The sequence below is a fragment of the Ramularia collo-cygni genome (genome assembly GCF_900074925.1).
Source record: "Ramularia collo-cygni strain URUG2 genome assembly, contig: RCC_scaffold02, whole genome shotgun sequence".
NCBI classification, from domain to species: domain Eukaryota; kingdom Fungi; phylum Ascomycota; class Dothideomycetes; order Mycosphaerellales; family Mycosphaerellaceae; genus Ramularia; species Ramularia collo-cygni.
This window is the reverse complement of record NW_019716256.1, coordinates 417,750-442,750: the sequence shown is the minus strand read 5'-3', so window position 1 is coordinate 442,750 and position 25,001 is coordinate 417,750. Positions and strand designations below refer to the sequence as shown.

The following is a 25,001-nucleotide window of genomic DNA, read 5'->3' as shown; positions in this document are numbered from 1 at the left end:
ACATCCATCTCAGAGCTCAACATCGGCAGCGCAGTCTTACTCCTCTTACTCGGTGTAGGGAATGTATTTGCAACACCTCTTTCCAACAGTCTGTAGTCCCCCTAGAGTGAATAGGTCTCAGCTGATGATGGGGTACGAATTTCTAGAACTCGGCCGCAGATTCATCTACAACCTCTCCCTCCTAACAGTCTGCATCTCAGAAATCTGGATGGCAATCTCAACCAACATCGGCGATTTCCACGGCGCACATGTCCTCACGGGTCTAGGCGCCGCACCATTCGAAGCACTCGTAGCAATCTCCATTAGTGATGTCTGGTTTTCCCACGAACGAGGTTCGAAATTAGGAGTTTATGTTTTTGGTCTGGCGTTTGGGAGTTTTATGGGACCGTTGTGTTCGGGGTATATGGCGATTAATCTTGGTTGGCGATGGATTTATCGTGTTGGAGCTATTATGTCGGGGGTGTTGTTTGTGTGTTTCTATTTGACTTGCGAGGAGAGTTTGTTTATTCGTCGGCATCCGGATGGCTTGGAGGAAGATACTCGAGGCCATCAAGTCGACGAAACGCTGTCCTCCTCTATTGGTGGGAGTGGGGATGTGGAACAGCGCCATCATCATCATCATCATCATCATCATCACGTCAAAGACAAGGACTCGTTGAAATCCGCCGAGATGGAATTACAGCGCGAGGTGAGCTTGAGTGGGAACGTCGGCGAAGTCTTCGATACCACCAGCTTCACCTTTCAGACGCGCTTCTACAAACTATTCCCAGAACCTTCCTGGAGCGAGATCCTATCACAGATGTGGAGACCGTTGCAAATCACGACTTTACCAGCAGTCGTATGGGTAAGTTGGCAATGCATGTGCATGCTGAGAAGCAAAGCGTCCGTCCCATTCATTTGGATTGGAATAAATTGTATTGATGGATATTCTATTCTAGTGCGGAATCAATTACGGCACCTGTGTCAGTTGGCTATCAATCCTAGGCACAACGACCGCCATGATTTTCAACGCGCCACCCTACGGCTTCACGGAAGAGAAACTCGGACTCATCTGGGTCAGTCCCATGATCGGAGCACTCATTGGAGCATATTTCTCTGGACCACTCAACGATCGCTTCGTCCTATTCCTAAGCAGACGAAATCAAGGATTCCGAGAAGCAGAATATCGACTTTGGTGTTGCATTCCCACAGCAATAATCCTCCCCGCAGGTCTCGTCATCTACGGCGTAACTTCCGCTCGAGGATTACCTTGGATCGTGCCAATCATAGGTACCAGTTTTGTGGGATTTGGCCTCTCAGTAACGGGAGCCGTGACGGTGAATTATATCATGGAATGCTACCCACTGCTGGATGCACATGCTGTTACGACTATTATTCTTATTCGGAATATTGTGGGATTTGGACTTACTTGGGGAATTCAGCCTTGGATTGATGGGATGGGACAGCAGAATACTTTTATTTCTATTGGGGCGCTGAGTTTTGCTATTACGGGTTTCGCGGGTTTCTTCATTTTGTTTGGGAAGCCGTTGAGGAGATGGACGGCTGCAAGGTATTTGCGTCTTGCTCAAGCTGGGTAGACTGGACTGTCTTCCTGGGTAACTGCGTAGTGTAATATATGTAAGTAGCACCTGGAAATCGATGGTGTTGCTTGAACGCCTTCAGAGTGACACTCGCAACTGGGTGGCTTGCATACTTTACGTTCCACCAACCAAGGTCTTGAAAAAAAAAAAGAACTCGCCATTGGCTAGAAATCTCAAGAGATGATTCCAAACAGCCAACAAAAGAGTCCAGTCCAGAGTCCAGACGTACAAGAAAGCCTCCCGTCACCGTCGATCGTTTCAAGCCTCGGCGGCCTCATCACAAAAAACGCAAGCCACATCGTTGAACAGTGCGGTCGCCCAGCATATTATTGTGCGAAACAAATCGTACAAGAAAGACATCGTTGCTACTTTTAAAGATGTCAGTCCCTAAAGTCCACAGTGTCATCCATCACGGTACAAGATGCACTCCCCTTTGGATTTACTCACCCGAGCCCTTCTAGTCACCACCACCACCACCACCACCGCATCAGCAACAGACGACACATTCAACAACTGGCAAGCCCCCAAACCGCTCGACCTCCGCTCCCCCTGTCCCGCCCTAAATTCCCTCGCAAACCATGGACTTCTACCTAGAAATGGAAGAGGAATGACTCTTTCAATAATCCAGCAAGGTCTCGGTCAAGGGTTGAATATCGGGAATGATCTTTCGTCTTTTTTACATACGGGGGGAATTACTCGCTTCGAGAAATATTCTCTCTGGGGCTTTTAATCTTGATGATTTGGATTTACATGATTATCCGATTGAGTAAGTCTAAAGGATTGTACAAGGATCGCAACTACTACAGCTTACTTATATTTTACTTGCAGACACGATGCTTCTCTCTCCCGACAAGACAAGTTTTTTGGAGAGTGGACGGATTTCAATCAGACGATTTTCAATCAGGTTCTTGAATTTTATGAGGGTATGGACATTGCTACCATCCCCGCCACAGCCGCTGCCAAGTACGCAAGAGTCCAAGATTCCCAGAAAAGGAACCCCCACAAGTTTTGTACGGACCGAGAGAGTTTCTTTTGAGCTACGGTGAAGCTGCTTTGTATCTCTCTGTCTTGGGTAACCCGAAAGACGGAGATGCACCCGTGGATTTTGTCAAGATCTTCTTTGGTGAGTGTTGGAAGTGCTTGCTTGTAGCATTTGTGTTTTCCAACCCACTGACTCTTTTCGATCAGAACAGGAAAGATTGCCATATGCTGAAGGATGGAGGATGCCCTCTGAGCAGACGACGCTRAGTAGTGTTGGAGATATGATCGGAAAGCTGTACAAGGCAAGCCCAGAGCCTCTTCCAGAAGGGCTCAACACGTAATCACTGCCGGTGTTTATGGGAGGGTGCTGCAAGGTCTTGAACCAATCCTTGGACTGTGAGAGCATGTGCGGGCTTGAAAGAAGTATCGGCCATGAACACAGACATGCTCGACATCCCGTCTCACATTTCCAGTCCATGTTGTTGTAGTAGTAGTGAGGAGGAGGAAAAGCTCCGAATAGCCTCAGATCTAGCCCGTAACTCCTTCATCTGCGGTGCTCCCAAACAGTAGATCGAGCTCGAGTCCGTCCATTGGATCCTCTTCTTCCAGCGGGAATTTCACTGCGTGCGCGCAATTGCCCACAGAATAGGTGCTGACGATCATGCCGCCCATGTCACGACAAGCAGTGCTCCGTAGCAACGCCTTGAGGTCTTTATCATCGACAAGGCGGTAAAGGTAAGGGTAAGTACCACCCATGCCATCGTCATTGCTAAAGAAGGTGAATGATTTCATCATCGCGCGGTTCTTCCAACCAATTGCCCGCAGCCAGCCACAGGCGAGCTGCATGAAATCCTTGTAGCAGTAGCAAGACCCAAAGTTGTTGAGCTTGTAGAACATGGGGATTGTAACGCTGCGGATGCTCTGGCATGTGCGCGTTAAAGCTGGTTGCTGGGGTGACTGCAGTGCTTGAACCTTCAACATTTCCTCAACCGTGCAGTTGTCATCGGGGAAGGTGCCATAATAGCTGGCGCACGGAAGGTTGACCAACAGGTTCTCGTCCGTGCTGACGGCATATTCGAATATGATCAGCTGAAGCTCAGTAGGCAAGTCGGAAAGTCGGAAGGGTGGAGGCTGCTAGAATGACATGTCAGATAGGGTTCGGTATTTATCCGCGAGTGAACTCACCGTCGTTGGCACTGTTTTTCCAGTGTCGCTCGAGTTCATATCGCCCGAGTTCATATCGCTCGAGTTCATGATGGCTGTCTTTGTTGGTTATCTGCTGTGCCAAGGCATTCGAGTGATGATCGAAGAAGTGTCGATGTTGATGTTGATGTCGATGTCGATGTCGATGTCGATGTTGATGTCCAGGAAGGAAAGAACGATCAACAAGATGAAGTACTTGTTAGAAGGAGCAGATCACATGGCAGCCGACCGCTTTGGAAGTGAGAGGTAAGGTAACCTCACTTTCCGAGCCGAAGCGCAGAGGTAGCCAGCAGGAAATATTCACCCCAAGATATGCTGTGCTGTGCTGAAAGCATCTTTCGAGTCGCCCGCCAGTTTTCACATGTCGAATCAGAAAAAATCTATGACCGGTCAGATGACATCAGCTGATAAATCTACGCGTTTCTCCCATCCACATCAATAAACTCACCGTGAATCCATCCATACCTCTCGTTAATTCATTCATTCAGTCGTCCAACCTAGGAGTCGCATTAAAATACGTGGCATTAAGATGTGTTGCCGTCTCGGTAGAGCCTCGCACACTGCTGGACGGATCCCCTCGCTGGCTACATGTACGGCTTGACAAATCCTCCATGGCGTGCTCTTCTAATCCGTTACGATTGGGTTTCGCCTCCTCCTCCGAAGCGATCTGAGTTTCTTCCTTGGATAATGCAGGGAAGTATTGAGATAGGAGTGCTTTTAGAGTTGGTATGCACTGCGCAAAAAAAAGGTGAGCTTTTCATCATCCATATTTTGGACTCGCAAGATAGATAGTTTCACCCACCGAAGCTATGATTCCGCTGTTGACTTCCAGGGAACTCATGATGGATACCATGGGACTGTGCCAGTATGGATCGTCGGAGGTGGAGAAGATGTAAAGGAAAGGGAGTCGCAAGATGGATACCACGACAGTGATACCAGCAAGTCCAAAAGTGATCTGTTGAAGACGTCAGATCTCTCATGATACACCCATATGCTGTGATGGAATCTGATTACCATGAGAAGATGCCTCTGTCGTCTTGGGATGCGCAGGGAATGCAAAACAGGCAACGGTAGGACCGCGACGCAGATTCCAGTCACGATGTTAATGCCAGCTATCACCCCCCTTTGATTAATCATGTCAGCAATGCTACCTACATAAAAAGCGTTCCCTTTCAAACATACCAATACGCTTCCCTTGCCAAGCACGTCCCAGGAAGATCCGAATGCCAAAACTTCTGAACAGGAAGACAAGTAAAGATCCAGCTAAGAACAGCCCCAGCCGTGAAAAACGAAACAGCAGCAAGTAAAATATGCGTCGCCGTTCGGTATTTATTCCGCGGAAGTCTTTCGTTCAGAGGACCATTCTGTACGCTTCGAGGGAATATGCGTAGACATTGCAGCAGGACGGATATTTTGACAAAGCCCAGAGCGGCGTTGTAGACAATCATGGCTATGTAGTACCAGAAACGTGTTTCGGGACGAGTGGCGGGATCAATGGTGATTGTGTGTGATCCCATTCCAAGAGCAACTGAACGCACATAAATGTTAGTCAAGGATATTTCAATATGTTATGCCGTCGAGAAATTGCTTGACTAACCTTGCACACATGTTGTCACGGACAGAATCGTCGAACCGGTCTGGAAAAAATTATTATTAGCGAACCGTTGGAGTATCAAAACGCCATCCTGGTGGTGGTGGGTCAAATATATACCATGCTGAGACCAACAAAAACATCGTCCCACCCAGCATTGCTGACAATTCGCGTTCTCGTGTACAGTCGAGCGACAGTCAACAGGCCCGCAATGGAAGTAAAAACAATCTTCGTCGCTAAGATCGCCTGAGGACTCGCATGCCCAGAGGCCATTCGTGAAGGCGTTGGGTTTCGCCCGCTGGTAAGTTAGATCGTCAAAGTTGTGAAGATGACCGCAAAATGCGAAACATGATGTCGGAGTCGGCGAATTATACATAACTAGCTCTACCTACCATGGATGTGCATGCAACCAACCCCGGAGATAGCGCGTCCACTCCAAACAATGGATTAGCCGCATTGCGAACGTTATGCGAAAATGGGTAAGCTGCGGCACACGGCTGGATGTTACCCTTTCGGGAGTTGGAACTTGTGAGGATTAAAATGAAATTTGACTGCCGGGCCCTCCCCATCGCCCCGCGATACAATAATACAAATCCCGGCTTGAGATCTTATTGCGAAAAGTGCCGGGACATGGGTGGGAGTCTTGCTGTTTGTTCATCATCTTGACTGGTCAGTTCCCTCCCCCCTTCCGAGACYCTGTCAGATCCCGATTCCCCCGATCCAAGGGGACGGGAGTAATAAGATAAGTTTCCCAAAGCCAGTCTATCGATTCTTGCCAGCCCGTCAGGACTCAGCAAGCAAGCACTGGAGGGGATGATGTATGATGTCAGTCAGCATTGTCTCTGATCGATCTCATCACAGCGAATCCACCAAGATCTCATCATCATCTGATGCTGCATGTGATTTCTGTATTACCCAAGACTACGGAACATGGACTGCCGATCTGATTGAAAGGAAGACGGAGAAGGACCAAGAATGGAAAAAGAGATTCTTGGGTAGATCGCTGCGTCGGATGATAACTATCTCTTCATGCTCAAGACACCACGCCGTCTTTCTTGAGCGCCTCGACTTCATCACCCTTCAAACCCAGTAGCCGTGTCAGAATCTCACTCGTGTGCTGTCCCAAAGTAGGTGGTGGACTCCGTATAGTAGGGTTCGAAAGCGAAAACTTAACAGGGGGACTGACAAGTTTAATAGGTCCGCAAGACTCATGTTCAACTTCAGTCACCATGCCACGAGCTCGGACTACATACATCTAGTCATCAGCGTCGATCCTTTTCAGAAGAATCAGGGTCAGGGCAACTTACCGTGCTCATCCTCCAAGGTTGTCTTAACATCGTTGATTGGAGCGTAGGGCATACCACTACCTTCAAGAATATCGATCCATTCTTGCGTGGTCTTGGTGACGGTGATATCCTCAATGAGCTTCTCCAATTCATCCCTCCGCTTCACACGGTCGGCATTCGTCTTGTACTTTGCATCCTCAGCCCATTCAGGCTTCCCGATTCTCTGACAAAGAATCCCAAAAAGTCGATCATTGCCTCCACCTAGCAGGATATTACTATCCTTGGTGGCGAACCCCTTATAAGGCACAATAGAAGGGTGAGCAGTTCCCCATCGGCCGGAATCTGGCTTGCCGCTGATCAAGCAAGAACTGGCAATGTTGGCAAGGGTGGCAATCTGACAGTCTGCGAGAGCTACGTCCAGATGCTGCCCTTTGCCAGTCTTGGCGCGAGCGAGAAGGGCCGCCATGACCGAGTTACTCGTATACAGTCCTGTGGTGAGATCTGTCACGGCGACGCCGACCTTGGCAGGAGGACCATCCCGGTGACCAGTGATGTGCATTAAACCCATTTCCCTGTCTCGAATGTTAGGATGCGAATCTGTGGGATGGTATGTTGGAGGAACTTACGCTTCGACCATGACGTCGTATCCAGCACGGCTGCTGTTGGGTCCCGTCTGTCCATATCCAGTGATGCTAGCGTAGACCAGCTTGGGGTTGATTTTGGAGATGCTCTCGTAGTCCATCTTGTACTTCTTCAAAGCTCCCGGGAGGTAGTTTTCAACCAAGACATCGCAGTCTTTCGCGAGCTTGTGGAGGATTTCAACACCAGCTGGACTCTGAAAACTCAACCCTATTGATTTCTTGTTTCGATTCACCTGGTGAATGTCAGGAGAATCAGGCCCCTATTAGGTGATGACAACCTACGGATAAGAAATAGGCACTTTCGCCATGACCTTCCTTGCCGCTTTGCTCTGTGTATGAAGCGTAGGGAGGGCCCCATGCTCGGGTATCATCACCTCTTGTTGGATGCTCCACTTTGATCACTTCTGCACTGTTGACTATGAGCGTTTGGTCCTTTGGATGCCACACTACGGCATTGTCGTACTGGACAACTAATCATACCCTAAATCGCCCAACATCTGCGTGCAGTATGGCTGGAGAAAGTCAGCATGCTGTAGTACAAAAGTCATCAAGATAAACTCACGCCAGCTAAGACTCTGGTCATATCAAGTACTCTGATACCAGCCAATGGCAGATTTGATGGATCTGTTGCAGTTGCCAAACATCTTTGCTGTGTCAACGCTCGACCGGCGAGCAGGCGGACAGATGAATGGCTGACATGCCGCAGAGAGCGTTGAAGAGACATTGTATGCAGTGCTTGGATTGAGCATCACAACACACTCTACATTTCTGTTTTGAAGCAAGTGTTACTCAACAGTCGCCCGATATGCTCCGCAGTGGTCAGTGCCACAAGTTATTCACCTCGGTCCGCGATGCCGATGCCGCTGCGGATCTCGGTAGTTTATTTTTCCACTACGCGATCCCAATGCAGCAGCTCCAGACATCATCATCGACATACTCAGATCAATCCACATTGCAATCATGTTTACCGGAATTGTTGAGACCATCGGCAGTATGTCTTTTGAAGTGCTGTCTTCCTGCGAAGTCGCGCTGACACTCGCCCAGCCGTCTCGAAGCTAGCCAAGCTCGATGAATCATCGAGTGGTGGTGGAGGTACATCGCTTACCATCAGCGGTGCCGCCGACATCCTGGGCGACTGCAATCTCGGGGACAGCATAAGCATCAATGGTACCTGTCTCACTGTGACAGAGTTTGGGAAGGATGAGTTCAAAGTGGGTGTGGCACCAGAAACTCTCCGCCGTACAAACTTGGGCTCGCTCAAGGAAGGCAGCGGAGTGAATTTGGAGAGAGCCGTAAGCAGCCATACCAGGATGGGAGGCCACTTTGTGCAAGGACATGTGGATACTGTTGCCATCATTGCCAAGACGACACCGGATGGCAATGCCATTACTTTCCGATTGGAGCCAAGAGACAAGAGCGTGCTGAGATATATCGTCGAGAAGGGATATGTGACGCTCGATGGAGCGTCGCTGACCATCACCGCTGTGAATGATACCGAGGGCTGGTTCGAGGTTATGCTTATTGCGTACACACAAGAAAAGGTTGTCATGGGAAATAAGAAGCAGGGCGAGGATGTCAACGTCGAGGTGGACATGGTTGGAAAGTATGTTGAAAAGAGCGTGGCTGCGTACTTTGAGGGCAGTTCGGAAAGTGGTACAGGAGGTGMTGTGTTGGAGAAGATGGTGCAGAAGATTGTAGATGAGAGGTTGAAGACGAGAGGATGAAGAGCTTCCGGTAGGTAAGGTAGTGACCAAAGCGAGGTATGCAAACCCTTCCAATTCCACCTCCACCTGCACCTGCACTCTCTTACCAAGCATCTTTGAAGCTGGCAAGCGTTGTGGAGTCTTCATCAAAGTTCAGGAAGGCGGAATGGGCAGTACACGTCCAGGCGGCACCTGCTACCAACTCGCCAGTCAACAGCAGCACATGCCGCCTGGAGACACATCCACTTCACAATCGGCCAACAACAACAACAACAACAACAACATTGAATGTCCTCCTTTGTCAAGACCATATCATTCCACGCCGATACGCAATAGCATCCGCACCACCCGACACCATCATCAATTACATGCCGAGGAGTGCACCATCATTCCATCAAACACTACCGGCCGGAGGTCGAAACACACGCGAGAAAGCATCGACTTCTCCATCTCCTCCACGACATCTCCTCCACAACGTTTTGTTCCACGCTCCTCTCCATCGATCGTCGCTCTCAAAGTACGGAAGACGCTGCTCGACATGAGATTCCGTGACTGGCTGCATCTCGTCGTGGCTAAAGAAGACGAGGAAAGCGTCCTCCCGCCTGTGGAATGTCTCTTTGAATATCAAATCGAAKCGGTTTGCCCTTTTGGTGACATCATTTTGGTGGTCAAGGATGAACGTGACTTTCTACCCACCGCAAGGTTCCAGGTCTCCTCCTGCATTCTAGCGATGTCGTCCAAGGTTTTCAAGAAGATATTCACCAACCCAAGGCTCTTCGAGGGACAGAGGATGCGCTCGCGTAAGCGAGGTGAAGTGCTTGAGTTCCACATTACAAAGTCTCCCTCAGCTATGAGACACTTCCTCAGGCTCCTACACCATACAGACCCCCTTGGTCCCGACGACACAAGACCCCTCTTGCCCTCGGAACTACTGGACCTCGCCATGGTCGTCGACTATTACGACTGTGCTGATGCCCTTCGACTTCCCGTCGACGCACTGCTGGCCAAGTACGTGGGCAGAGAATGTTGCATGCGCGACCACCTCCTCACAGCAGCTTTCATGCTAGACCAGCCGGAACACTTCCGACGCTTTACGAAAGAAGTCGTATCGTCGATAATCATGCTCCAAGCAAAGACTTTCGACCAGCAATGCCTCGAACTACTACCTTCTAGCCTTATCCCGTCACCGTCCATCCAACAGGGTATCGCCCKAGAGATGCTATCAAATCAGGTCATAGCGCTGATCCAGAAATTCACTGCGGCCTGCGATGTGGTAGGCAAACCAGAGCTTGTTCCTGTCTTGCTCGCCGAATTGGAGGACAAGGATCTTTGCCCGCCTACTTTCGACGGCATCGGCGTTGAGGTTCTGTGCCAGCATGTCGAGACGGTCAATTTACCGCTTGTCTCTACCGAATTGACGATCGAGACTCCTGACGAGGGTGATGGCGAGGAACTTGTGGCGTGGTACGGAGCTCCCAGGAACAACACTATCTTGAAGCAAATCAATGCCCCGACGCATCACGATCTCAAGGACCTGACCAAAAAAGTACGAGAATTGGTTGTTGGCGTGTGTTTGGACTGCATCCGGAAGAAGGAGTGCCGGATCCCTCACCGGTAAGTTCAATTGGATTGTAAAGCATAGAACGCATGTCGCCTGTGCGTGCGAGGACCGAGCCACTGCCAGATTTTGCATGCACACCTGGGACGACGTCGTCCTTGAGAGAGAGAGAGAGAGAGGTCACTTTGAGCGTTGCCAGCAACTACCTCAAGTTCGATCATCCTACCACATGTCATGTGTGCTAACGTTCAAAAGATATCGTTGGGCAGATACGCCGTTGGCAGTATACAGGAGATACAATGAGGACCAGTACGATGTACTCATGGACTCCAACAACCATCCGAGTAGGTACACTCTTCACTTTCCACCGCTCGACACACGAGTGTGTCAAGGAGGGATATCATTTGCTTCAATCACTGTGTTGGGAGCGTATGGGCGGAGAATTGCAAGGTGCATTGCTAACACTGTCTAGGAATTTGGGAGGATGTCTGGTAGGATGAAACCTTCATTCGGCGCAAGGAGGATTTGATGTAGGTGGAACAGTCATCTCTGGCAGGGCTCTAGAGGCATGAAATTCAGCAATCGCTTCGAATACAATGCGTTGTATAATGTCATCTTTGAAAAGTGCGTGAAGTTCCTCCACGCCTAAAAGTCTCCCTCMAGTCGGGTTCGGGTTCGGGAATGCAATGTAAATCCATCTCAATGGTAGAGCGGCTGTGACCAACGAAGAGATGAATCGGATGATTACTTGAAATCTATGACCTACCATTTGTTTTTTGGCTGAAACTTCCAGCAGCTGTATCATCTCCCCCATCAGCTCGAATATAATACATACCACTACCACAATGACTTCCCACCCAATACCCACGTCCCAAACGCCTCGCTCCGTAGAGAATCACCATTCATTTTCTCTTTCATCTTCTCAAACCTTGACYCAAAGATTAAGCACACCCTTCAAGTACTCCACAATCTCCTCTCCCCCCAATTTACTCTCCCCATACACGCGATCCACAAACGAAATCGGCACCTCAGCAACCTTGAATCCCATCCCCTTGGCCCGAACCATCATCTCCATCTGAAAAGTATACCCCTTACTCTCCGTCCTAGCAATAACCTCCTGCAAAACCACCTTCTTATACAACCGAAAACTCCCCGTCAAATCACTCACTCCAGGTCTAAGAACCGTATCCGCGAACAAATTCGCCCCACGACTGACCATTTTCCGCTTCAAATCCCAACCATACACGCCTCCGTCCCCAGCATACCGCGTCCCCGTGACGATGTCATAGTTCCCCTCGGCTTGCTTGGAAATCATCGTGGGGAGGAATTTCGGGTGGTGCGAGAAATCCGCGTCCATGATTATGATGAAGTTTCCTGTGGCGAATTGCATGCCGTGTACGTAGGCGGTTCCTAGGCCGAGTTTTCCTGCGCGCGGTTTGAGGATTATGTGGGAGGCGCCGTAGGCTTTGATGAGCTGTTTGGCGACTTCTTGCGTGCCGTCTGGGGAGCCGTCGTCGACTATGATGACTTCGTAGTCGAGTTTTCTGTGTGTGGGGGGGAGATGGTGAGTGTGTGTTGATTGGGGGGGGCTGGATTGGATTTGGGATTGGATGGTATGGGAGGGATCTTACTGCTCGGTGAAGGTCTTGTTCAGTAACCAGACGATGATGGGGAGGTTGCGACGCTCATTGTAGGTGGGCAAGAGCACCGAGTATTTGTTGCGGGTCGACATGGCGGTGTTCGAAAAGAGTGGCTGCAGTTGGCGGATGTCTAAGGATGACCCCTGTGGAGTGAGGTGAAGTCAAGGTGTCCATCTCGAGGTAAGGTAGGAATGAAGGTTTGTTGGCGAGGGACAGATTGATTATGAAGTCATTCAATTGTCATCAAATATTGACTAATCCCATCAACAGCTACATTTCTTCCACATCATCCCCACCATCAATTTCAACCTTGATCGTAAGGTATCCTCCTCAAACCCCCCACCACTTCGCCCTCTGAATATTCCAATCCGGCATCATACTAGCCCGCGCATCTTGAAGAAGAAGCCACTTGGTCGCATCCGGAATTTCACCCGCCAACCTAACCAACAGCAGCCCAAATTTGCATTCAAGAGGTTTGCCWTGTAGGACCAATCTCCCAGACTCTATACTAACATACGTACGATACCCCGCCTGGGTTAAAAAGGCATGCAAAGGGAAAATCATATCTCTCATAAACCCAAGAGCAAACTGCATGCCCCAAGGCCATTCATCGTCGCTCCAAAAAGAAGGGCTTTGATTCTTTTTGAATCGTTCATCTTTAGATGTATCCACGGAGAAGTCATACGGAGGGTGGATGATATTAGTAGGGATGGCGCCGAGTGTTCGAAGCTGCTCGTCGGAGAGACGGACAAGCCATCGTGTCATGGCACTTACATCCCAGAGACGGCGTCCGTCGAGCGTGAAGTAGTTGGAGGCCGGGAAGATTTTGAGGCTTTCTGTTCGTAGGAAGCGACAGGTTTTTGCGATGGGCGGCCCGAAGAGTCGCTCGTCACTTGCGTTGTATTTTTGTGGATGATATGATCCTTGGGGGTTGTTGCGTTTCCGGACCGAACCGATGACGATGGGATGGTCTTTGGTGCTGATCGAGGCGGTATAGTTGAGTACGCGATAGATGAGCTCGTTGGGCAAGTCCATCAACCGGAATAGTGCGTGTGCTGCGTGAATGTGCGGATTCTTTGCGCCGGCGAGCTCCATATTGGATTGGACGTCAGTGGTTCCGTGTTGAGAAATTTTTCAAATCCAAGACGTTTGGTGTTGAATCTGGTGGCTGTTGAGGGAAGGTCAGGGTGGTATTTGAGAGCAAAATCACAGCTTGGCGTTCACATGCATCAACCGCTGGTAACTGGAAAAGTAAGTTTCGATCTCTACCATGTCTCTCCGTCAACTTACTTCCAACTTGCTCCGCGAATCTTTCGCCTGCCATTACCATGTGTAGTAGACTGGGCGGCTCCACCTCCCAAAGTGAAAGGAATTAGACTTCCTATCCTTTTTAGTTGTGGAATAGGGAAATGTGCACGAACATGGAGCGGACTTACTGTTCTCCATTTTCGCATTACGAATCTAACGAGCTCAAGAGGGATCTTCTTTCAAGATGTCATCGACGACGCCACGTGGCTGTCAACCGACCTGGCTCAAGAATTGCAAGAGCTCTTGCCAAACTCTACCCAAACTGATCAAGCGCGCAAGGCTTCAGGTCCGACTGACTTGCATCAACACTTCCGTGGCCGGCATGTCTTCTAGACATCCATCATGCATGCTGAAATTTCGAGGAAAATCAGACACGAGTTATCGAGACAGCGAAGCAGCCGGGAGCGTCGCCTTGATTCTGCCACCTCCACCAAACGCACTCACAGCAAAGCTTCAACATGTCTGTTCAAAAGCCCAGCCGACTTGCATCGCATCTCCCTACGGCAAGTGGAAAGACTCCCACGTCTTGGCCGTCACTTTCTCCAGCACTTCTTCGATCCGAGGCATTCTGCTCGCCTTGTCGACCTCGAGCGCCCATGCCACCAAAGGCGCCACGTAATGCTCACAGTAGGCGAGGAATCGTGTCACTTCTTCGTGGCTCAGATCGAGGGGTTCTGCCTCACATCTACCGAGCAGAACGTCGGCGCGGACATGATCCCAGCCGGGTAAAATGGTGCCGAAGGTGTCGACATCCGCTTCGATGAGCGTGAAGATGGTTGCGATGGATGGGGTGGTGAGTGAGTGGGTGGTGTCGAGTGAGTCGACTTTCCAGGCTAGGAGGGACATTCCGATGCGCTGGTTTTGTCGGTTAGCGGATATCTGACATGATTACTACACGAGCTCGATTCGAATTACGGTACCTGTGAGATTGGGGAGTAAGTCCCAGCGGGACCGACATTCTGATGATGGCGTGGCACGAGAGAGCCGACTCGATCGTGGAAGATTGGATGGTCGGCGCTGGTTTCGAAATGATACATTGTGACTTGCTCGCCATCGCAGTCGCAGGGAACATTCAAGAGCTTGAGCACCTCCACATGCGACGTGAACTCTTGTTCGTCGTACTGCACAAACTTCCTTTGGGTAGTGAAGGTGAATGCGACGAAGAAGGCGATCAATGAACTGTACTGGCTCATGCTGAAGTCTCGCATGTTGTAGACTGAGTTCTCTTCATAAGAAGCCCCGGAGACTGCAATCATTGGACCATCCCACTGATATCCAAGGCGGCCGTCGGTGGCGGCCATCAATGATGTGTTGAAGCAGCCGGAGCCCCAGCTGAAGCTGTCGTCGTAGCTAAACCGTCGATGTTCGTGTTAGCATATGCACTTTCTGTATGTGCCGTGCCGGTGGCGTCACCGAGGTTGAGCACTTCACTGGTAGGAATGACGCACTAAATAACGATGCGCTCAGGAAGTAGCTGCATAGTTCTGGGGTTGAATGTGCAGTCCCTTGGCCACGTCGCCTTTTCCAGGTCGGTGCCTTCAATGCAGACTTTATGGCCCCATGGGAAGTCCTCTACCTCGAGCCACTTGAAAATGGGCCTGTCGCCATCTTCTGGGAAGACGACGACACGCCTCATATCTGGGGCGGGACGCTCTTGAAAGTCCTTGAAGGTCTTGCAGAGATGCTTGTGGAAGGGCCAGTCCGCCTTTTGACATGCGGGGCTGCAGTAGACAATGTCCCTGCAGCCCGAACAGACCTTGGTGGCGGCAATGCCACAGCATGGACAAGGAGCCGTGGCTGGGGCGGCCGAGTCGTCGGCCATGTTGCGTGATGAAGTGAGGAAATATGTAGATGCGACCATCAATCAATGACGATGGATGTTTGTGGGCAGAGGCCGAGTGTGACGCGCTAGCTGTACAAACGCTGCTGGGGAATTGGCCGTGCTGTGCTCACGACCGCGTTTGATGAGAGATTGATTGGACTTGCTCTCGTACGTTGAAATGCAAAGCACGAGAAAGAGAGCGGCTGCTAACAAGATACAACTTAACCTGAACCCACCTCGGAGGAGCGTGTTATGGTCGCAAACGCGGACGTACATGAGATGCATCTTCTTATTCTAGCGATCGAGAATGAGCAATTGCCTCGTCTTCGCAATCTCCACGACCATTCGATGTGAATTTCATAAGGATGGATCTGCCATCGACGTGAAAGGTGAGGTCGGAGGTTCAGCTCTTCWCACTAAAATATACGGCAGCCCATTCGGCCACTTTTGGCATTTAATCCGCAAGCTCCAAGAAAGTTAAGTGATTCGATACGCGATCGCGTCCATCCACGACGACGACGACGACGACCACCTCCTCCTCCTCCTCCTCCACCCCCACGACGCCAGCATGTCGCGGCCCCAACTGGCAGATTTGACGGGCGAGCACGAACTCGCCGTCCTTGCGCGATCGACATGGCTCACATCGACCCAAGCACCCAAAGTGCTGGCCAGCACGGTGGGGAGCATCTGGAAGGTGGTGGAAGACGATGATTTCTCGTCCTGGAATCTCCTCCTCCTCGAACAATTACAGGCATTGGAGCGATATCTTCTCCCCGGATACACGGAAGATGCATCCAATCAGCATGTCCTCCTCTTGGTCCTCATTGTCAACACCAAACGACAGGACAATCTTCCCATCTGGCCCATTTTCGCCCAACATCCCGACGAATTCGCAAACTTCTTCCGCCGAGTCGTGCATCTGAGCATTGACACGAGCCTTGCGACGAGTCTTCGAACACATCTGCTCACCTTTTTGGTTGGCGCATTTCAAAGTCTGGATCATGGAATTGTGCGGAAAGAATGCGCTCCGTTGGTCTCGATTGGCATTTGGCAGAATTTGCACAGTGAGGCGGTGAGGGACAAATTATTGGCAAGGAGCACACCCCTCACCAAAGCATGGCGGGCGGCGGGGAAGAAATGGGACAATGCCGATGCTTCGGGCCAGGCACGACTGAAGCTGGAGAGGAGCTGGCTGTATGTCTTGCTCGCCGATTTTGTGGACAGAATCTACCATGTCGATGCAACAGCAGATCAGAAGCAGGCGAATGTGTTGTACTGCGAGCGCTTTCTAGAACTGCTGTGCGACTTGCAGAGCCAGCTACCCACCAGACGCCATGTCAATACTCTGCTCAAGGATACCAATACCCTCCCCGCCATTGCCCTTTCCCCTCTATACCAGGACGAGGAGAGACTACGGGAAATGTACCAACTTCTCGCCCATTACACCCACTTCCCCATCGATGACCAGACCGGACGACAGTTGACCATGCAGGAATACGACGACGCACAGAACGTGACCATCTCCCGCCTGCAAAAGGTCGCCCTCAAACAGCAGCCGGACAAGCTGAAGATTTTGGTCTTGGCCAACTTTGCCGCTCTTTCCCAGAGATCCGAAATTCAAGGCCATATGGAGAGTCTCACAGATGCAGAGCTGCTTGCATTGTGTCAGGCGATGGAATTGAGGACGTCCGAATATCCGGAAAAGGCACGATTGATACGGGATCGCGCCTTCTTGCTCGAGTGTCTGGTGGCCGCTGTGGAGTCCAAGGCATACTATACCGAGGAGCTACGGTCGCTGCCGATTCTGCCCAACGAGAAGGTGTTGTATGATCCAGCAATGCTCAGGACAGACCAGCATACCATTTCCCAGCCACTCCCCATCCCCAAGCTCAACCTACAATATCTCACAATCGGCGACTTCTTATGGAGGTCGTTCATCCTCTACCGCCATGAAGCATTCTACGAGATCCGCAAACATCTTGAAGACACCATCAAGAGGCYACAACCTCGACGAGGTGGAGGCATCACCAGATTCGATGGCTTTTCTCGCATGGCAATCCCCATCAGCAAACCAGCCATCATCGAAGCGCTACCGCCTCGTGTTGGTGAGGTCATACCCGCAGAGGTCAAGGTGGAGATCATCTTGGATGTCAGCAAACTACAACCTGCGCTGAGGAGGGAGTGGGAGAGTTTGAGACCGGATGATACCGTCTTTCTGATCGCACTCCACCCAGAGGATGGATCGATGAAGCTCACTAACGGCAGCTCCGAGCATTCCCTGGTAGAAAAGGCGGGATTGAAAGAAGTGCGTTGTGCGGACATCATCAGTGTGTTGGACGACAACGGCAAAGCATTGCGCCAGAATCAGCGCGAGCAAGATGATGACTCCCGACCACGTACCCGGCGACTCCTCGTTCGACTGGATGCTGCAGCATATAAGCTGGACAAGGAACGAGCGGATGCTGGCAAGGGTGATGTTTACGACCGGATAAATGTTGTAATTCGACGACGAGCGCGGGAGAACAATTTCAGACCCGTCTTGGAGAGCATCAAACAACTCGCACTATCAGACTCGCCTGTTCCCACCTGGCTGCATGAAGTCTTCCTTGGATATGGCGATCCTGCATCTGCCACATACAAGCGCTTACCAAACAAGCTGAAGAGTGCCGACTATAGGGATACATTCCTCGACTGGCAGCATCTTATTGAATCCCTCCCAGGTAAGACTGTCGAGCCAGACCCAAACCAGGACGGGATATTTCCACCGCCGTACATTCTCGAATCTACAGGCGAGGAGGCTCCACCAGCACCACCGAAAAGCAAGAAGAGGAGACGAGATCAACCGGATGGCCCAGAGGCTGCACCATCAGCGGAGACCTTTAAAGTCTCGACATACAAGCCGGTCAACAGCGGACCATACCCGATGGATGCCCCGAAAGTGAATACTGTCCGTTTCACCCCCACTCAAATTGAAGCAATCACATCAGGTACACAACCCGGCTTGACTATGATTGTTGGACCACCTGGGACTGGAAAGACTGATGTCGCTACTCAAATCATCAATAACATCTACCACAACTTCCCCGAACAACGCACATTACTTGTTGCACATTCAAATCAAGCCCTCAACCAGCTTTTCCAAAAGATCGTGGCGCTTGATATCGACGAGAGACATCTCCTACGATTGGGTCATGGAGAAGAGGAGCTCTCCACAGAAGCCAGCTTCAGCAAAGCAGGGCGTGTCGAGTCATTTCTTGAACGCGGCGGGTACTACCTTTCGGAGATTCAGCGACTAGCCAACAGCATCGGTGCGGTGGGTGCTCACGGCAGCAGCTGTGAGACTGCCGAGTACTTTGATCAAGTACACGTCCAACCGAGATGGAAGCGCTATTGGGAGACCCTCAAGTCGGATACATCCACCGCAGATGATGTCATCACCGCTTTCCCCTTTCATGCCTATTTCTCCGACGCACCGCATCCACTCTTCCCATCAGACGCCTCCAAGGAGCAACTGATTGATGTTGCTCAAGGATGTGAGAGACATATCCGTCGTATCCTCAACGAGCTTGCAGATATCCGGCCCTTTGAGATTCTGCGTGCGCAGAGAGACAAGTCAAATTACCTGCTTGTGAAGGAGGCTCGCATCATTGCCATGACCTCCACTCACGCCGCCATTCGAAGACAAGAAATTGTAGGTCTCGGCTTCCACTACGACAATGTCATCATGGAAGAAGCAGCACAAATCACCGAGATTGAGAATTTCGTTCCTTTTGTCCTGCAAGCTCCCCATCTAGCAGACGGCAAGAGCGCTACCGCCGAGAGCCGACTCAAACGAATTGTGCTCGTGGGAGATCATTTGCAAAACTCCCCAGTGATTCAAAACAATGCATTGAAAAGCTACGCCAACCTCGAACAATCCCTCTTCGCACGCCTCATCCGGTTGGGGGTACCTCACATCCTCCTTCAAGCCCAAGGTCGCTCCAGACCAAGTCTCGCAGCACTCTACCGCTGGCGCTACCCAACCCTCACCGACCTCCCCCATACCTCCCAACTCCCCGAATTCACCCAGGCGAATGCGGGTTTCAAATACGACTACCAATTTATTGATGTCCCAGACTACAAAGGCTCTGGAGAAAGCGAACCCTCTCCTCATTTCTTACAAAATTTGGGAGAGGCGGAATACGCCGTCGCATTGTACATGTACATGCGTCTCCTCGGCTACCCGGCGGAGAAAATCACTCTTTTGACAGCTTACGCGGGGCAAAGAGCGCTGATTAAAAACGTCCTGGATCATCGCTGCAAGAATCATCGATTGTTCGGTCTCCCCAAGTGGGTGGGCACAGTGGATAAATATCAAGGTGAACAGAACGATTACGTCATCCTCAGTCWCGTCCGCACGACGAGTCCCGGGTACTTGAGGGATCTCCGACGTTTGACGGTAGCATTAAGTCGAGCGAGGTTGGGATTGTATGTTCTAGGACGCAGGGAGGTTTTCGAGGGGAGTTTGGAATTAAGGGAGGCTTTTGCGCCGTTGATGGGGAGGAGTAGGAAGTTGGAGGTTGTTACGGGAGAGATGTACCCTAGTGCCAGGAGGGTGGGTGAGGAGGTTCCTGAGGGGGCTGCGACGAGTTTGGAGGGGGTGGAGCATTTGGGACAGTATGTTTTTGAGATGACTAAGGCTAAGGTCGAGGCTTTGAAGAAGGGGGGTGGGGTGTTACCTGCGCTTGTTGCTGCTGCTGCTGATGGTGATGATCAGGAGGAGGAGGATGAGGAGGAGGAAATGTTGGATGCGGATGTTGAAGGGGATGGAGATGGGGATGTGACTCCTAAAGCTGAGGTGCAGTAGAATAGCACCCTGGCTCGAAGGGGCGATGGGGTTTTGATGGGTTTGGTGGATGATTTTGAGGAGGACGATCACTTCAAGGGTGATGATAGGGAGGAAGAGGTCGTTGTTGTGGTGGATGAATTGGATGGTGGTGGGGAAGATTATGAAGATGGGGATGGTGGTGAAGGGTATGATGGTGAGGGCGAGGAATCTGATGATGATGATGATCAGGATGAGGATGGGGAATAAGAGTAAGGAGATGAGATGAGGTTGTTGTATGATACCTACCTACTTGTTCATATACCCAAAACAGAAATTTTCAATACGTCTGCTACTGCTGCTGCTGGACTGCGGCTATAATTTGTGCCGTATAAGTCTTGTCCGTACAACTCTGGCTCGCTGATTTGCTTGCTTTCTCGGGCAAGCTACTTTGGGTCGAAAAGGGGACAGACACCCGTTGTATATAGGACGGGAGGCTTCTCTTCTGCTGAGTGTTTCTTGTGCTTTGGCAGAGTGATGCGTGAGAATCAAACTCATATCTAATCCTTTCATCGAGTTTCAAGTCCACTGTCGATGAGATGGTTTGAGGTTTGTTTGTGTAGTTGTTGTTGTCTTCCCAGGGATGGTGGCTAGAAAATGCTGACTGACTTGACTTGGGCATATGGAAAAGGGTGGTGATTTTGGGCTTTTATCTTGTTGAGACATATCACGCACATGTAGTTAAAGAGGGGATGCCCGTGGGAAGATTTTATGTACCTTTTTTCCTTCGAAACATAATGAAGGCTTTTGGGGATACATCCACTCCACACATCAGACGACGGGACAAAGAGAGTGAACGTGAAGTGTATATTTCTTTTACAAAATTTCTTCGAACGTTCCTATACCCTCTAGCGCGGTCTATGAGAAAAGGAGGACTTCCTACGCGAAGAATCGAGGGGAAGATCTCTAGCAAACGGCGAGTAAGATGGTAGTATATAGATGTAACTCCTAGCCGTAGCTAATAACGAATTCTTAGATAACAGACCAAAACTCGCAAGATACCTAGTTATACCAAGCACGCGTAATKTGGAAAGATTACTACGCCATACTAGGCGTCCAGCCTACGGCAGATAGCAGGACTATCTGGGAAGTCTATAAGACAAAGCGAGCTACTAGTTAAGACGTGCGGGACTTTGCGCTATTCCGAATTTCTTCGTTTAATCATGCTAATAATTAATGTAGATTAACGCCGCCTATTAGGTATTATCGGACCCTAAACAGAGGGCAGCCTTCGATTTGAAACGTCGAAAACGCCTAGAATCTGCTGCTACTATGAGTCTTTTTCTTATCGGGGCACTATATAATCATCATGATTGCTAATTCCTTGCTTGGATTCCTACCACCGCCTATCAAGTGTTGTCTGAACCCAGCCCAAGGGCAAACCTCAATGACGAACGGGAACAACATGCGGCTATTGCCACTGTGGTTCCTTTATGGAAAGTGCATAGAGCATGGAACTTGGTACTATTGGCCGTAGTAGTAGTCTTACTCGGTATCGTGYGCTATTGGGACAGCGTCTAGCGACTTGCGTACGTGTTTCTTATAGGGGAAATTTCGTTTTGGTGATGAGTTTTACGAAGGATTGACAGTAAAATGGAAGATTTTATGCCTTGTTCCGGGGGGAAACTTGTAACACTACAGAGCCTTAAGCATTACAGCGATTGGAGGATTCCAGTAAAAGTCGTCTCGTGGCGCGGGAAGATTCTGCATAAAGTGAAAGGTAGTTACCTTCCGGATGGGTACGCCGATAAATCACAACAAGAAAGAAGCCCCTATAAAGCCCTTATGGAATCTCCCCTGATTTTTTCTCCAGAGAACTTCCTACATCACAGTTATGCCTTTTACTTTAACACATCAAACAGAACCACTACCTGGACCCTCGGCATTTCTGCTACTTCCAGCCAGATCTGCATCAACCATGCCTCCGATATCATCTTGATAGAGACGCCCTTGAATAGTATATACGATTTTCGAACGTCGTCAAGAAGCGACTCTAGCTTTCGAAAATTTGTCTAGTGCATCCTCTTGTAGAATCTACGATACAGAGTTGTAGGCTCTACAAGATTCTCGGACTGAGTAGAGGAGGGAGGAGGTGCCGGAGAATGATGATCTAGCAGTGATAATAATGATGGCGCTTCAGCTGCTGTTGATTACCTTTGTAGACTTTGTCACTTTGGCAGATAGGGTTGCGGAGGGGGTTGTCATTCTTGGAGTATTGTTCAGTGTTTTGAGAATTTCTCCGGGGAACTACGGATTGGGTTGCGAGGAGAGCATTTAGGGGCGACTTGAGGTGTTTTGGGGAAGGATCAAGAAATGAGGTTAGAACTCCTTGTAGGCTCTTGCATCACAGTTTGGATGACAGTGTAGAGGTAAAGTAGTTAGTTACTTTGCCGATCTCGATTTTGTACCGAATAACTCTGCGAAATCATCACAGGCAATTTCTCGATATTAATACAAACGTCTGAAGCTGATCTCTACTCTACCTCTACTCATCGATGGCTTTACTATCCATAATCCCGTAAACGCAAGTATAGCCGATAACTTAATATCCCTTCCTAGACGGCGTAAAGATCGAAGGACACCCAGAGCTAGATATCCAGACTATAATGTCGCCTTCAGCTATAATGAATGGCGCTAGACATGACGGCAATTGCACCTAAGGGTATCGTTGCGTTCTTACTAATCGCTAGATACTATAGTTAGTAGAGTAATCTCCTGGCGGCGGGGATTGAAAAGAGCCATTTGCAGAGAAACCAAGATGAGTCACAAGGAAGGGAGAGAGCTCAGCTACGCCACGCTATACGGTAAAGCTATACTACTAAAAGCTACACATCGAAGTCGCCACTTCGCTCCACCATTCACAAGCGCAAGCCTCTTAAATAAAAGACCTCATTCTTGCTTATGATTGCGTCTCTTGCGAGATACATCGCAACCGACGAAGAAAAAATTATCAATGCCATACTCATGACCTCCAAATCCTCGCCACATGCCGAACATGAACTCCACACCGTCATCCAACGCTACAACGAAGTGGCAAACGCCGTGAATCGCCGGGAAAATACAACGCTTCATCGCTGAAGTAACATCAAAATGGCACCCACAATCCGAATCCGAAGATGGGATACCTCGACTTGATGGATATACAGATTCCGGAGCGTTGAATTTACAAATCTATATGCTTGCGTTTGGAGATGTTGACCCTCCACGAGGAAATGATCGGGGGCTTTGTGATGCGGAAGTTTATAATCAGGTTTGGTTACTACAGAGGTCTGTGGAGGAGGTTTTGGGGGAGTTGATTCCTAGACCTTTTAAGGAAGCTTTACCTGCAGAAGAAGTTGTTAGGAAATTAGAAATATTGGAAGGGGCGTTGAGAGAGCAAATCGAAACGTCAGGGAGAGTAGAGCAGGTTTTGCATTTACCGAGAGATTTTACTACTTTGATGAGGTTAACGGATGGTGTGCATGGCGCTGGGGTTCCTTCTGAAACTGATCACCTGGAACTTGTATTTCCTCTTGAGAGACAAGTTGTTGAGGAAGGGATATTGAAGCAGCTTAGGTATTGGGCAAGGTATCGATGTGAGGGGATTGTGATTGCGGGGTGGAAGATTGGGGGTGGGGTTCAGCATCGGGGTATTTATTATGTGTTGCTTTGCTGTCGAGCTGGTGGAGATGGTGGTGGTGGAGATGATGGTGGTGGAGATGATGGGGATTCATTATGCTGCAGCTGGAAGGTTTTCGATCATGTGGATGTTGAGGTGGATGTTTATGAGGATTTGGGGTGATTTTTACGAGGGGAGAGTGAACGGGTTGAGAGGACGCCGGGGGGTGCGATGATTGGGGAGGTTCTTGGGTATGAGAGTTATCCAATTTATTAGATGCGTTTGGGGAATGCTAGTTTCTTGGACGCTTAGTATAGCTCTTAGAAGGACGGTATAGTGGCGCGTTTGTTATTGTAATTCTGGTTACTGTGGTGTTATATGCCTGAGTATTGATGAGAAGACCCTTGTAATGGTTAGTTACTCTATATATAACTTTCACTCGAGTTGCTGGGTGGTTGGTCTTGAAACGGGCAATGCCGGCATCTCTCGAATCGATGGTAGGCTCATCATCATAAAAATGAAGCATTAGCGATATGAGAGAGGGGAGGTAACGACCTTCAAGTCATATCATCCTATGTTTTTCAACACGTCAGCCAAAGTCCATTCGTCAAATCGTAAAGTATGTGTGTAATGTAACAACTCCTTATTAGAGATCAGAAGATTGCAAAAATGCCAAGTATATCGACAAAGAGGACAGCCCTTCGAGAAAGACTCTAGAGAATCCGTGGTTTCATGGTTTAAATGAACTCGTTCAATTCGAGCGACAGACGGACCCGTGTAACGCTTGGGTCGTAATTGTGGTGTACAAGCTCCCGCATATCTGAGCTGTTGAATAGAGCTCCTCGCTGCGGGACATGTCGGAATCTCTTGGAAAGGTGCGTGGATTTGGCGATATCATCATGTGGGAATGAAGAGTTGGAGGAAAGTGGATGAACGTACGTTTTTGTTGGGTGAGATTTGCACGGTGGTGTCGATGGAGATGGTGTTGCAAGAGGAAGTTTCGCGAAGAAGATGTGGATGAACAAGACAAGACTGATTTCCACAGAATACGTGCCAAAATGTAAATGCGGTAGTGTGCCATTTATATATACTAGCGCCTACCCTTTTGGGAACTTGACTTTATGCTGACTCCCATCTACTTCCGACCAATCAGAAGACGGCAACATCCGGACCTCCAGCATTGGCGCCATTGAAGGCGCGCAACCTCACATCACCTCACATCAGTC

At 49.7% G+C, this 25,001-nt stretch overlaps 13 protein-coding genes; 5 read left to right on the top strand and 8 right to left on the bottom strand.

Annotated features, from left to right (window-relative positions):
* Positions 1-2,239: 2,239 nt before the first annotated feature.
* RCC_01699 (uncharacterized protein) lies at positions 2,240-2,616 on the top strand (the record flags this gene model as incomplete). XM_023766988.1 has 2 exons in its annotated part: positions 2,240-2,346; positions 2,409-2,616. 2 exons carry the CDS (start codon positions 2,240-2,242, stop codon positions 2,614-2,616), a joined length of 315 nt encoding a protein of 104 aa, XP_023622756.1.
* A 473-nt stretch (positions 2,617-3,089) lies between these two features.
* Positions 3,090-3,815, bottom strand: RCC_01697 (uncharacterized protein; the record flags this gene model as incomplete). XM_023766987.1 has 2 exons in its annotated part: positions 3,090-3,695; positions 3,747-3,815. The coding sequence occupies 2 exons, from the start codon at positions 3,813-3,815 to the stop codon at positions 3,090-3,092; spliced, it is 675 nt and encodes a 224-aa protein (XP_023622755.1).
* A 433-nt stretch (positions 3,816-4,248) lies between these two features.
* Positions 4,249-5,478, bottom strand: RCC_01695 (uncharacterized protein; the record flags this gene model as incomplete). XM_023766986.1 has 6 exons in its annotated part: positions 4,249-4,497; positions 4,567-4,719; positions 4,779-4,887; positions 4,947-5,292; positions 5,362-5,401; positions 5,476-5,478. 6 exons carry the CDS (start codon positions 5,476-5,478, stop codon positions 4,249-4,251), a joined length of 900 nt encoding a protein of 299 aa, XP_023622754.1.
* A 910-nt stretch (positions 5,479-6,388) lies between these two features.
* On the bottom strand, positions 6,389-7,865 carry RCC_01694 (related to alpha-methylacyl-coa racemase; the record flags this gene model as incomplete). XM_023766985.1 has 6 exons in its annotated part: positions 6,389-6,600; positions 6,663-7,213; positions 7,268-7,515; positions 7,565-7,691; positions 7,763-7,794; positions 7,845-7,865. The coding sequence occupies 6 exons, from the start codon at positions 7,863-7,865 to the stop codon at positions 6,389-6,391; spliced, it is 1,191 nt and encodes a 396-aa protein (XP_023622753.1).
* Positions 7,866-8,242: 377 nt separating this feature from the next.
* On the top strand, positions 8,243-9,006 carry RCC_01693 (probable riboflavin synthase alpha chain; the record flags this gene model as incomplete). XM_023766984.1 has 2 exons in its annotated part: positions 8,243-8,273; positions 8,327-9,006. The coding sequence occupies 2 exons, from the start codon at positions 8,243-8,245 to the stop codon at positions 9,004-9,006; spliced, it is 711 nt and encodes a 236-aa protein (XP_023622752.1).
* Positions 9,007-9,151: 145 nt separating this feature from the next.
* RCC_01692 (uncharacterized protein) lies at positions 9,152-11,038 on the top strand (the record flags this gene model as incomplete). XM_023766983.1 has 3 exons in its annotated part: positions 9,152-10,599; positions 10,799-10,887; positions 11,016-11,038. 3 exons carry the CDS (start codon positions 9,152-9,154, stop codon positions 11,036-11,038), a joined length of 1,560 nt encoding a protein of 519 aa, XP_023622751.1.
* Positions 11,039-11,465: 427 nt separating this feature from the next.
* On the bottom strand, positions 11,466-12,275 carry RCC_01691 (probable dolichyl-phosphate beta-D-mannosyltransferase; the record flags this gene model as incomplete). XM_023766982.1 has 2 exons in its annotated part: positions 11,466-12,087; positions 12,175-12,275. 2 exons carry the CDS (start codon positions 12,273-12,275, stop codon positions 11,466-11,468), a joined length of 723 nt encoding a protein of 240 aa, XP_023622750.1.
* Positions 12,276-12,513: 238 nt separating this feature from the next.
* Positions 12,514-13,278, bottom strand: RCC_01690 (uncharacterized protein; the record flags this gene model as incomplete). Its single annotated transcript, XM_023766981.1, has 1 exon — positions 12,514-13,278. One exon carries the CDS (start codon positions 13,276-13,278, stop codon positions 12,514-12,516), a length of 765 nt encoding a protein of 254 aa, XP_023622749.1.
* Positions 13,279-13,389: 111 nt separating this feature from the next.
* On the bottom strand, positions 13,390-13,629 carry RCC_01689 (uncharacterized protein; the record flags this gene model as incomplete). XM_023766980.1 has 3 exons in its annotated part: positions 13,390-13,426; positions 13,474-13,564; positions 13,620-13,629. The coding sequence occupies 3 exons, from the start codon at positions 13,627-13,629 to the stop codon at positions 13,390-13,392; spliced, it is 138 nt and encodes a 45-aa protein (XP_023622748.1).
* Positions 13,630-13,989: 360 nt separating this feature from the next.
* On the bottom strand, positions 13,990-15,313 carry RCC_01688 (uncharacterized protein; the record flags this gene model as incomplete). XM_023766979.1 has 3 exons in its annotated part: positions 13,990-14,346; positions 14,412-14,841; positions 14,940-15,313. 3 exons carry the CDS (start codon positions 15,311-15,313, stop codon positions 13,990-13,992), a joined length of 1,161 nt encoding a protein of 386 aa, XP_023622747.1.
* Positions 15,314-15,881: 568 nt separating this feature from the next.
* Positions 15,882-20,159, top strand: RCC_01687 (related to NAM7-nonsense-mediated mRNA decay protein; the record flags this gene model as incomplete). The annotated part of the gene is made up of 1 exon (XM_023766978.1): positions 15,882-20,159. One exon carries the CDS (start codon positions 15,882-15,884, stop codon positions 20,157-20,159), a length of 4,278 nt encoding a protein of 1,425 aa, XP_023622746.1.
* Positions 20,160-23,352: 3,193 nt separating this feature from the next.
* RCC_01686 (uncharacterized protein) lies at positions 23,353-23,958 on the top strand (the record flags this gene model as incomplete). The annotated part of the gene is made up of 1 exon (XM_023766977.1): positions 23,353-23,958. One exon carries the CDS (start codon positions 23,353-23,355, stop codon positions 23,956-23,958), a length of 606 nt encoding a protein of 201 aa, XP_023622745.1.
* A 384-nt stretch (positions 23,959-24,342) lies between these two features.
* Positions 24,343-24,856, bottom strand: RCC_01685 (uncharacterized protein; the record flags this gene model as incomplete). XM_023766976.1 has 2 exons in its annotated part: positions 24,343-24,347; positions 24,715-24,856. 2 exons carry the CDS (start codon positions 24,854-24,856, stop codon positions 24,343-24,345), a joined length of 147 nt encoding a protein of 48 aa, XP_023622744.1.
* Positions 24,857-25,001: the final 145 nt, after the last annotated feature.